Source organism: Alosa pseudoharengus, unplaced genomic scaffold (assembly GCF_046254945.1).
Source record: "Alosa pseudoharengus isolate Yale_2024_CS ecotype anadromous, Long Island Sound unplaced genomic scaffold, YU_APseudo_1.1 YU_APseudo_1.1_scf_6, whole genome shotgun sequence".
Classification (NCBI taxonomy): domain Eukaryota; kingdom Metazoa; phylum Chordata; class Actinopteri; order Clupeiformes; family Clupeidae; genus Alosa; species Alosa pseudoharengus.
In genome coordinates, this window is record NW_027468848.1 from 13,675,493 (window position 1) to 13,687,649 (window position 12,157).

At 43.8% G+C, this 12,157-nt stretch overlaps 1 protein-coding gene across 1 annotated transcript; it reads left to right on the forward strand.

Moving 5' to 3' along the window:
• The first annotated feature begins 106 nt into the window (after positions 1 to 106).
• LOC143106602 (putative aminopeptidase W07G4.4) lies at positions 107 to 11,803 on the forward strand. Its single transcript, XM_076270954.1, has 16 exons — positions 107 to 225; positions 1,072 to 1,113; positions 1,438 to 1,528; positions 2,241 to 2,389; positions 3,471 to 3,579; positions 3,770 to 3,891; positions 4,012 to 4,111; positions 4,723 to 4,798; positions 5,027 to 5,112; positions 5,867 to 5,971; positions 6,244 to 6,319; positions 6,550 to 6,668; positions 7,477 to 7,560; positions 7,696 to 7,753; positions 8,746 to 8,927; positions 11,125 to 11,803. Exons 1-16 carry the CDS (start codon positions 215 to 217, stop codon positions 11,251 to 11,253), a joined length of 1,539 nt encoding a protein of 512 aa, XP_076127069.1. The 5' UTR covers positions 107 to 214; the 3' UTR covers positions 11,254 to 11,803.
• The last annotated feature ends 354 nt before the right edge of the window (positions 11,804 to 12,157 follow it).

The following is a 12,157-nucleotide window of genomic DNA, read 5'->3' on the forward strand; positions in this document are numbered from 1 at the left end:
CACTATATTACGAGAATATGAAAACATGTTCAGCCTTAAAACGCTTTTTGTTAGAGTTCAAGTGAAGTTAGTAACACTTTTAATCATTAGAAACTTCACTTCCCAGGAATCAATGCGCTTCGCTAAAATCATGTGATTGAACTTGAGCGAGTTTTGTCAGCTGACTGAACTCATTCGCCGCTATTGCTCTCAGACTCAGGGAAGACTAGCTGAGATGTCTACCTGGTAAGACCATTTTTTTAATGTCTGTTGGTTACCATAACACAATTACAATCATCCTAATACTTTAAACATGAGATGTGTTGTATGTTTCCATGTATGAAAAATAACTTAAGTGAGGCAGAGTATATTTTCCAAACCAGCTTTTGGCTGTTTAGTTTCATATAACGGTAAGCTACAGTGCCTCGTTGCATACATTGCTCCTGGTGTTGGCAGCCTAGCAAGACCGATTATCTGAGAGTGTGAACTTGATGTCAGTCAGTGTTTTTAATGCAAAACAATGGATTTATGTTGTGTGGTGTAATTATAGCTAAAGATGCGGTAGCTGCACTGCTGGTGAATATGATCGTAGACGATCAGACATCAAATGTCAAAGGCAGAAGATCCTTAAGGTGGGCTACTGATTGGAACGTCGTATAGCAAGTGCAGCTAGGCTATATAATCTGTCTGAAACAGAATGAGTAGGCATCAGTCCCTGCTTGCTTACTTTGTGAAAGCATCAGCAACTTCACGCGAACCTCGTGTTCAGGACAATGCAGAAGTGATCTTCCGTGTCTGGAAGTGAAAGTAGCATTTACACGACAGTTCTGAAACATTTTTTTTTTTCTAAAATGCATTTGTAAAGCGAGGACAAAAGCGTCTGCTAAATTATATAACCATAAATATGCCACCACATTTAAGAATTTACTGTGAAAACTTGCTAAGCAGACTTTTTTTTGTATCGTTTGGTGGACCAATTTTCTATCAAACACATATGCAACCACCTCTATGCCATTCTACAGACTTGAACTGAATGCTTGTGTCTGTGTGCACCAAGCTAATTACTGCAATTGTCTTTGTGTTTGGCCTCAGTGTCCAGCCCATTCAGTGCACTACCGACTGCAAGGACCAGAAGTAAGTAACAAAAGCAGCCTGGGTTTTAAATGCAGAAAGTTGTGCTGTGGAGATGCAGACATGGCAACTTTGTGTCTCAGAAAGTACTTTGTCCCAGACTTTGGTCTCTGCTTTCACATAGAAGACCTTTATTGCTTCACATTACAGCTTATCTATTGGCCATTGAGTGTCTATAGCCAATTGTTTACTTAAGATGCCTGTAAAAAGTTAGGACTTGTATACGCATGAGACATTATACTTGCCTAAAAGCTGAGTAAATAGGGTTGAATTGTGATGAAAGTTGCTTGTTCGACTGTCTGTCTGTCTGTGCTTGTGCTGCTGCAGTTTTGATGGCATAGTTTTGGTCGCTGAGGGCTTTGATAAGCTGCCTAAGGAGCTGGAATGCCTGAAAACACCTCTGGTGGACTACAGCTCTGTATGTACCTAAACTCTCTTTCCATCTCTCTCTCACACACATTTTAGACATTCATTCATTCATGACATATCACAATGACCAGTAGTACTGGTTTTATTATTCACCACAACATGTCAGTGAGTACAGATGACAGTATGTATCAGCAAACAAAGGGTGTCTGTCATCTGGGTGGATTGCATATTTTGAGATTTCTGATCATGACCCGCCCGATGAGTAAACAGTGTTTGTCCTGATATGCGTGTCAGACCTTTTTCTGACCACATGGAATGCATCGCAAAAGCACATGCAGTGCTGAACTTCACGATTTCACACACACGCTTTCAGGTGACGTGTTGGAGATCATACGAAGAATAAGCTCCCTTAGATCCCCATAGAGTACATCCAGAGCAAAGAAATGATCCCTCACATTAGTATCTTTATGTTGAAATTTGTTAAATTATGCCAGCATTGCTGTCTTTTTTTTTCTCTCTCTCTCTCTCTCTCTCCTTTCTTTCGGTCTTTCTTTTTCTTTCTTTCTTTCTTTTTCTTTCTTTCTTTCTTTCTTTCTTTCTTTCTTTCTTTCTTTCTTTCTTACTTTCTTTCTCTCTCTCTCTCTCTCTCTCTCTCTCATTCGATTAAAATGTGCTTTCACAGGAACAATAGAAGTTGAGTTGAATATTGTTTGTCTCTCCCTCCCTCTAACCTTTCCTCTGTCCATGTCCCTCGCTCACAGGTGGACAATGGGCTCGGGGACGAGGTGGTGGTCCTGAAGATCCCTGGTCTCCCTGGCAACAGGCTGGTGTTTGCATCCACGGGCCCCGTGAACCGTGACTATGACGACGTCAGGAGGTTCAGCGATGCTGCCAGCAACGGCATTAAGAGGTGTGCCATTTGAATTGGACCCAAGCAAAGCAGATGAGCGGGACATTGTCAAGGCTCCAGTATTTGTTTCTAGTTTTATTGCAGGCACTGTGCCACAACTCGGGCATGGTTGTTTAAGATCAAAACATAGATTATATTTATATTTAAATAGACTAAAGTGCTTATATATATAGTATACAGTGGCTTTCTTCAGGCACATCAATGTTCTTTGCTTTCAGTCCTGTTGTTATTGTGGTCAGTCAAAACATATACAGACAAAGACAATATAGTCTAGCTTTTGTTTCCCATGTTTCAAAGTAGCCATCATTTACCTTGTTGGCTTTTCAAACTGCTTCATTTTGTGTGTTCTTCTTCTCGATCACCTTTGCTATTTTCTCTCTCTCTATCTGCCTCTGTCTTTCTCATCCCCTCTTTCTCTTTCTCTTTCTCGTTACTTTCTCTTTCTCGTTACTTTCTCTTTCTCTGTTACTTTCTCTAACTGCCTTGCTCATTCAAATTCAAAGGTGCTTTATTGGCATAGACATTTATGTGTACCATACATAGATCTAAACTTATATAAAATAACCATTGAGGTAATAGAGGACAGAAAAAGACGGATGGAGGACAAAGGAAAAACAATACAATACACACACACACCCCCGACCGTCCATCCACACACACACACACACACACAAACACACATTCAGACAATACATGCAAACCAATGTCACATAGGTGTCCCTCAGGTTATGGCATAATTATATATATTTTGCTGCCAACTTTATTTCATTTAAATGTTATTTTTATTATCATCCGAATGCTCTCTCAGTATGATATGTGTTGTTTATTGATTGAACATAAAAAATGATAATCATAAAAAATATATTTTGCTGCCAAGGCAGCTGAAGGATGCTCTCCTTGGAGGATAGGCATTTCATTTCATTCATTTGTTTAGCTCTTCACAATTTGGGTAGGTGGTTTTAAATGTGTGGGAAAAGGGTTTTCTTAGTTCTTCATTCTCTTTCTCTCTCTTGGTTACCTCTCTATCTCCCTGGCTCATTCTCTCTCTCTTTCTCTTGCTTTCCCTTTCACTCTCTACTAGGGCATTGAAAGCCGGCCTGCAGCGCCCTCTGCTGGTGTGTCCGCCTCACCGCAGTTATGAGAAGAGTACGCTCGTGGGCCTGTTGGGAGCCCTTCAAGCACTCTACCTGGTCAGAACCTTACTGCGGCCCTAACTTGTGTGTTTGTGGTATCCCTAATGTGCCACATAAAGCATTGTTATCACCTGTGTGTGTGTGTGTGTGTCCCATAGCTGTGTAAGATGGATATGAAGGAAGATTTCTGATAAAATAGATGTAAATTGTGAGATTTGACTGTCAAAATGTGAATTTCTTCCCCCAGCCTCTGGAACTGCGTGACGTGAAGCCCTCCCCCCACAAGGTGGCAGTATTGGGTGTGTGGATGAATGATCCGCAAAAGGGAAAACAACTGGTTGACCTGGCGACTGCGCTGGAGAGTGGACGGTGCGTGTGTGTGTGTGTGTGTGTGTGTTCGTGTTCGTGTTCGTGTGTGTGTGTAAGAGAATGGGAAACCCCTTACTACACCATGCATGCCAATCGTACTTGCTATTGTCCAAAACCCAGGCTGGTGTGTCGGGATATCGGGGGGTCAGACCCGGAGCGCATGGCGGCACCTCGAGTGGCTGAGTACGTCCAGGCGGTCTTCAAAGACAGCCCTGTGGAGGTGAGACTGCACCCCGTCCATACCAAACAACACCAGGCTCACAACATCGCAACCTCTGTCTCTGGACTTCTCTTCTCCCTCTCTCTGGCTCTGTCTCTTTCTCATGTCTTTTTTTTTTCTCCATGTGTCCGTCTATCTTTCTCGTTTCTTGCCACTGTTGACCATTGACCATTAATGTGGACATCCGAAGACACACACACACACACACACACACACAAACATGCACACATTCACACACAATAACCTTAATAGCTTTCAGACCTACGTGTAAGTCTGCATGTTCTGTTGATGTCAAGCGGTTGGACCGTATATTTGAACAACATAACCGGCTATTTGGAATTCCGAACTTAGCCAGCTCTTACACTACTCCCCTCCTAGTATTTTCGACGGACATTATGTAAATTAGCTCGTGTCGGAACGAAACAAAGAACATGCAGAGATTCTGTTCATGTTCGTGTTTGCGTTCAACCTGTTCAACCACACGGAGATTCTGTTAATGTGCGTCGGTGTCGTTCACACATATGACTGCATAATGTCGGACCACCGTTTGACAAAGCTCCGTATATACTGTGGAGGATGTGTACATGGCTCTGTCTCTGTGTGTTTTTCAGGTGAAAGTGGTGAGTGATCTGGCTGTGCTGGAGAAGGAGTATCCCTGTCTGGCCGCAGTGAACCGCTGTGCCAATGGTAAGAGTGAATTCGTAACACATTTTATATGTTTTATATGTATGGTCAATGTGTAAGAAAATAATGAGTCCGTTCTACTGTTGTAATGTAAATCTGTTTGATTGTACGTTTATATTTATATATGTGATATGTTAATCATTGGTGTGTGTGTGTGTGTGTGCGTGTGTGTGTGTGCGCGTGTGTGTGTGTGTGTGTGTGTGTGCGTGTGCGTGTGCGTGTGCGATGTAGCTGTGCCACGCCACCAGGCCAGGGTGATCAAACTCAAGTACTGTGGAGAGGGACCCGTACAGCAGACCCTCATGCTGGTGGGCAAGGTGAGAGATGGTGGACTGACCTGTCCTTACACACACACACACAGAAACACACAGAAACAGACATGCACACAGACAGACATGTACTCGAAAAAAGACATGTGTATTTCACCTTAGTTTAAGCATATACTGTATATACGGTCATCTCAAACACATTAGAATAGCATCTTGCATATCAAACCATATAAATACTGAAAACAAAACATCATGTAAAGTGTGTGACGCGTGTGTTCTACTGACGCGTGTGTTCTACTGAACCTGTCCATCTGACACGTGTGTTCTACTGTGGGCAGTAGCCTAACACTGTGTGCACTGCATCCCCCACACCGTTAGAACCTGTCCATCTGACACGCATGTTCTACTGTGGGCAGTAACACTGTGCAGTCTCAGACTGAGGGTTTCCCATTACAGTGCAAAGTGATTGTGTGAGAGTGGGCAGAATGTACATATGACACTGGATCTCCCTGGTTGATGAGAAACAGATGCCAGTGTGGCAGGTGATGACGTACAGTCTTAACGCTTGTCCTCCCTCTTCACTGCCTCTCTCTTTTTCTCTCTCTCCCCCTCTTCTTCTTGCTTCTTTCCCTTCATCCCATTCTCTCACTCCCTCCCTCCATCCACCTCATTTTCCTCTTGCAAACATACTCTCTCTCTGTCTTTCTCTCACTATTTCTCCTCCATGTATTTCTCTCTCTCTCTCTCTCTCTCTCTCTCTCTCTCTGTCTCTCTGTCTCTCTGTCTGTCTCTGTCTCTCTAGGGTATCACCTATGACACCGGTGGAGCCGACATTAAGGCCGGGGGTGTGATGGCAGGCATGCACAGGGACAAGTGTGGAGCAGCCGCTGTGGCGGGGTTCTTTGAGGTGTGTGTGTGTGTGTGTGTGTGTGTGTGTGTGTGCGCGTGTGCGCGCGTGTGTGTGCGCGCGCGTGTACATCCACATGTAGCGAATAGTGTGTGTTGCTTGCGTGCGTTCTTGCGTGTGCATATGTTTGTGCGTATATTTATGCGTGTGTGCATTCACATGTATGTGTGAAACAGAGTAAAGTGTGAGCGTGTGAGTGTGTGCGCAGGCAGGCTAAACTGTCTCGGGCATCAGATGTTTGACATTCCTCCCATTTGTTCTGGCTCTCCCAGATACTGGCCAAGCTGAAGCCCAAACACCTTAAGGTGGTGGGTTCCATGGCGATGGTACGCAACAGTGTCGGCTCAGGTGAGGATGACATAATGCATGCCATATCAGAGCACACACACACACACTCACACACACACACACACACACCACAGACCTCTATGGACAGCTCAAGACTGAAAAACAATGAGACAGACACCCCTTTACACAGTTTTTCATTCATCTACTGTGTGTGTGTGCGTGTGTGTGTGTGTGTACGTGCGTGCGTGTGTGCATGCGTGCGTGTGTGTGCGTGTGTGTGTGCGTCACAGACTGCTATGTGGCGGACGAGTTGGTGGTGTCCCGTGCTGGCCGGCGTGTGCGTGTGGGGAACACTGACGCTGAGGGGCGCATGGTCATGGTGGACCTGCTGTGTGAGATGAAGGAACAGGTAGGTAACACACACACTCTTACACATACACACAAAACTCCTACTGTACATATCCACATACACGCATGTGCTGCAGTCTGTCTCAGCCTGGACACTCTTGAAAAAGAGTGCATTTTCTCTGCATTTTACCCATCACACGCATACACACACACACACACACACACACACTTGGAGCAGTGAGTTGAGAGCCCACACACACTAGGACTACACCTACACACCCGGAGCAGTAGTCCAGAGTTGCAAAACAAATAGCAAGACTGTGCTTGCCAGGTCTGTCAATCAAAAGGGCAGAGGTGTGTGTTCTATGAGTCAATTGTGGGGAAAACAATAGAAGCGAAAGGAAAACATGGTGCTTCCAACGACCTGTCAGTATGAGTCATGTTTTTATGGCAGCCGTTTGGATGTTTGTTTGTGGACTCTTCATACCATAGAGGGTTTGGTCCTGAGGTGTCGCAGGCTGGCAGGGATGGTCAGGTTGCTTACTCCGATGGCCTTCATTCAGCAAATCCAATTTGTTGTCTTTTAATCTCGCATACACAGTTTCTGACATGTGTAAAGGCCCTTGCCATTTCTTTTGAGCAAACACATCTCTGTATTTGTCTTGTCTATCCATCAGCAGATCTTTATTTTGACCAGATCTCCTCCCAGCAGAAAGCTGCCTTTCCCTCTGTGATCCTTAGTGATCTGTCTATCTCTCTCTCTCTCTCTTTCTTTCTTTCTTTCTTTCTTTCTTTCTTTCTCTCTCTCTCTCTCTCTCTCTCTCTCTCTCTCTCTCTCTCTCTCTCTCTCTCTTTGTGTTTATTTGCAGGCTGTCGGAGAACTGTCTCCTGAATTATTCACCATTGCCACCTTGACTGGACATGCCATTCGTGCCATGGGGCCCAACTACTCCGTTAGTATGGCACAATGACACATATACACACAAACTCATCTGTAACCTGTGTGTATGACACACACACACTCACAATCCCAACTGGCCACTACGCTGTTCCATGCCCTCCTTCTCCCTGTCGTCTCTCCTGAGCAGATCATCATGGACAACGGAGCAGCCCACCGTGCTGGAACCGCCCAGAAGATGCAGACAGGTGAACTCATATATACACTCACACTCACACTCACACTCACACTCACACTCACACACACACACACACAAGATGTCTGCTGAACACAGTGAATGTGTCCGACCACAGTGAGCTGTCACTGTAGCGTGGGAAAAACCCAGACGAACTTCAGGCAAATTTGATTTACTGAGAAGGGTCTGGTGTCAACCGGGCTACTGTTGCTGCACTTAACAAAGCCATTTGTTAAGCCAAACCTTTCTAACAGGACTGGGTCTGCATTAACATAACATAACATAACATAACATAACAAAACATAACAAAACATAACCATAACATAAACATAACATAGTGAGTTCTCAAGAGCACAACGGTGGCATGCAGGAAGACATCGCTTTTTGTATTGTGCTGCTAGCCCAGCTCATTAGCCACCGCCCTTTTCAGTTTGCACAGGTGACTCCACAACATTACTGTAGCGAAGGGTTATCAGTAAGCATCTGAAACGCCCCATTCCAGCTATTTTGTCACAGTCAACTCAACATCATTACAACAACATTACAGTGTTTTGACAAACTTTACTGTGGCAATGGACAAAGGGTTTTCAGTAAGCATCTAGAACGCCCCATCATTCCAGCTATGTTTGCCAAGAAGCAGACAGGCCTCAATGTCTAAGTAAGTTTCAGTATTACACTTCTTGCTCAAGGGCACAACCGTAGCTGGCAGGAACCCACAGCTTTTTGTACAGCTTTTTGATGTGTCATTGTTTGGTTTATATCAGTAAGTTTTGTTATTACTCTTCACGTAATATCAGTTTCATTATTAGGCCTCATATAATAATGAAACTTACAATGAGATAAATTATCATAAGATAAATGTGAAATGCTGAAATAAAGTAAATATACCACATTATAATATAATATAATGCTGAAGGAATATATATATATATATAGTGGTGTGGATCTGAAGGTAAACCTGACGGATGTATGACTTCTTTGACCTTTGAACTTACTGCCTGACAGCGGGTGATGTGCTGGGCGACGTGTTTGAGGTGTCCAGCATTCGCCGCGAGGACTACGAGTTCCACAAGGGCAAGTCTGAGTATGAGGAGATCCTGCAGGCCAACAACCTGCCGTCCACACTTACTCCCCGCGGCCACCAGGCCCCCTCCGCCTTCCTCATCATGGGCTCCGGACTGGACAAGGTACAGCTCTCTCTTGCTCTCTCTCTCTCTGTCTTGCTCTCTCTCTCTCTCTCTCTCTGTCTTGCTCTCTCTCTCTCTGTCTTGCTCTCTCTCTCTCTCTCTGTCTTGCTCTCTCTCTCTCTGTCTTGCTCTCTCTCTCTCTCTCTCTGTCTTGCTCTCTCTCTCTCTCTCTCTCTTGCTCTCTCTCTCTCTGTCTTGCTCTCTCTCTCTCTCTGTCTTGCTCTCTCTCTCTCTCTGTCTTGCTCTCTCTCTCTCTCTGTCTTGCTCTCTCTCTCTCTCTGTCTTGCTCTCTCTCTCTCTCTCTCTGTCTCGCTCTCTCTCGCGCTCTCTCTTGCTCTCTTTTGCTCTCTCTCTTGCGCTCTCTCTCTCTCGTTCTCTCTCTCTCTCGCGCGCTCTCTCGTTCTTTGTCTCTTGCAAACACACCCACTCTAAATGCTAGGGGATCTGGGGGCAGTTGATACATTGAGACTTATATTATATTGCATTCATTGATTATAGCATATTGCAATACAGCCTATAAAAATCTACACTGGTATTCAACAATTTTTTTGCTAACACAATTTTAAGCAAGTCTATTGGGAGTTCATCAATAGAGTAGCTCCTGAGCAACTATAGCCTAGCAGTTTTGAATAATGTAAAGGTGACACCAGTTAAACTCACCTCAGCATAACATTTACTGAGGGTAGAAAAATTTTAATACTTCCAAACTTGAAAACCCCTGACAGGAGGGGACAGGAAACTGGCCGTTAGAGCTACGTGAGTGTACGCACAAAATGAAAGCAGTCATACAAATAACAACGCTGTGGTTCTAGGCCTACTTTCATTTGAATGTGTGCATGCGGTCAGGTAGCTAGCTGTAAGTTAGAGCAGTTAGAGGAAAAGTGACAAGATATACAGTCTCTCTCTCCACACACACACACACACACACACACAGGAAGCCTGTGGTTTGTGTGTGTGTGTGTGAGAAAGAGACTACATATCTTAAAGAAATCTGTAGAGTACAGTATATATATAATCCTCACCACTTTTACATGTATTCATTGAGCAGATGCTTTTATCCAAAGCGACTTACACAGGCCGTTCTCATCAGAGCAACTCAGTACGGTGGCCAACAGGTGCAAACGACCTGCAAGTTATGGCCGCACATGCAAATCGACAAAACACTTGCAAATAGACAAAAAACAAGCAATAAAACATCTTCATCAATTTGACAACAAAAAATGCATAGCCTACCTATCGTCCTGCAGGCGGACTAAACCATTTTGCGCTTTAGCAATGGGTGTGTGTGACCTTAGACACTCTTCACTATTTTTTATATACAAAATTCAGTCATTCAATCAACCAAATTATTCAGCAGATACACTTTACTAATTAACTTTACATTTAGTTTTACATTCATTATGGCATTTAATTTGGAAAGGAAAATATTCAGGTAAAATAAAATATATTCCAGACTTTTCAAGGGCCCTCTTCCCCCTTGGGGCCCTAGTAATCAGTCCACACACACACACACACACACACACACAGTGTGACACCCCTGCACACAAGTACTAACTATGCACATAGATATATTTGCAATTAGAATGCGCATAGGTGAGCACACACAGCACAGACTCCCACAACACAACTGAGCAACTATGGCCTAGCAGCTTTGAATAATGTAAAGGTGACACCAGTTAAACTCACCTCAGCATAACATTTACTGAGGGTAGAAAAATTTAAATACTTCCAAAGCTGAAAACCCCTGACAGGAGGGGACAGGAAACTGGCCGTTAGAGCTACGTGAGCGTATGCACAAAATGAAAGCAGTCATACAAATAACAACGATGTGGTTCTAGGCATGCACAGCTACGTGAGCGTATGCACAAAATGAAAGCAGTCATACAAATAACAAGGCTGTGGTTCTAGGCCTTGTTATTTGTATGACTGCTTTCATTTTGTGCATATGCTCACGTAGCTCATGTCAGGTAGCTGTGGAGGATGAGGCATTACATACTATACAATCAGTTTAGTTTTGCTTTCAGGATAAAACATTTGACCATTCTCTTCCATGTTCAGCTTTATGTAAAATTGTCATGCCATCCCAGCAGACAATACTCATTCATACGCACCATCTCAATTCTACGCAACTACAAGCAGCACCTGTACTGTTTCTGGTATGAACACATCTCTCACTAACCCACCTCTTTCCCCTCAGTATGGTGTGGACTCCAACAAGCCGCTGCCTTACTCCCACATCGACATCGCCGGCTCCTCCGGACCCTTCCCAGGAGTCCCCACCGGGGCGCCCATTTTGGCCATGGCCACCAAGTACGGCCTGTTCTAGGACTGAGCGGCCCGCACAGCGCTATCAAAGGCCGTCCCACTCCGCCGGGCGTTCACACACACACACACATAATATTCAACCATCATGTCTGTGCTGAACCTGCTTATTGTTTAGTCATACAGTTGCAACTGTCACTCAGTGAAACGGTTCATTTTAACTGTTGTGTTCTGATCTTCTAAGTTCTCATCTCCAATATCTATAATCCATTTTGAATATTACTTTTCTTTAAAACAGTTAATCCATCCAACCATTAGGCCTATCTATGAGTCCCTCCAATTAATCGAACTTGGCTGCAGGTCATTCCATCCATTGTGTCCAACGGTCTACCAACTGTCCATTTCTTTGGTCAGCAGTTGGCATCATTGTACTATATCAGGCACTGTCCAGTGATAATTAAAAGCCATTAAAATGTTGACTCTGCGGTTGAGATTAAAGCAGGTTAAGAATTTGTATGCCTTCTTTTTATACTCTCTACATAGACATAGGGTGTACTGTATATCTTTCTTTGCATAAAAAAACGGCACTCAAAAATAAAATAATTTGAATTGCACGTCTTGTAAGTTCATGTTTGCTGTGAAGTTAGGCAGAATGAGCGCAATATTCAAGTATACTTTGCGCTTACTTGACATGGGAAAACTCATTAAGCTGTTCTATGGTGGAAGTTTGGAGCATTACTATTTTTGTATCGTAGTCACATTCCAAACTTAATCCATATTCATTAATGCCATGGTGTAATAGAAATGTTCCATGTAAAAAGCAAGGGCCAAGCATTAGGCATACAAGTAACCTAAGACCAAATACTATGGCAGCTGTGCTCCAACATCCCCCAAAACATGTACCGTCAGTCAAGATCTATTAATCCATAATGATATGGACTTGTCACATTGCAAGCTGCTTTGATAAA

What these genes read in the sequence shown, in the direction of transcription:
- LOC143106602 (XM_076270954.1), top strand. An exon ending in GCCAGCAACGGCATTAAGAG is followed by an intron (nt 2,390 to 3,470) that starts GTGTGCCATTTG and finishes ACTCTCTACTAG; the next exon opens with GGCATTGAAAGCCGGCCTGC. An exon ending in ACTGCGCTGGAGAGTGGACG is followed by an intron (nt 3,892 to 4,011) that starts GTGCGTGTGTGT and finishes TCCAAAACCCAG; the next exon opens with GCTGGTGTGTCGGGATATCG.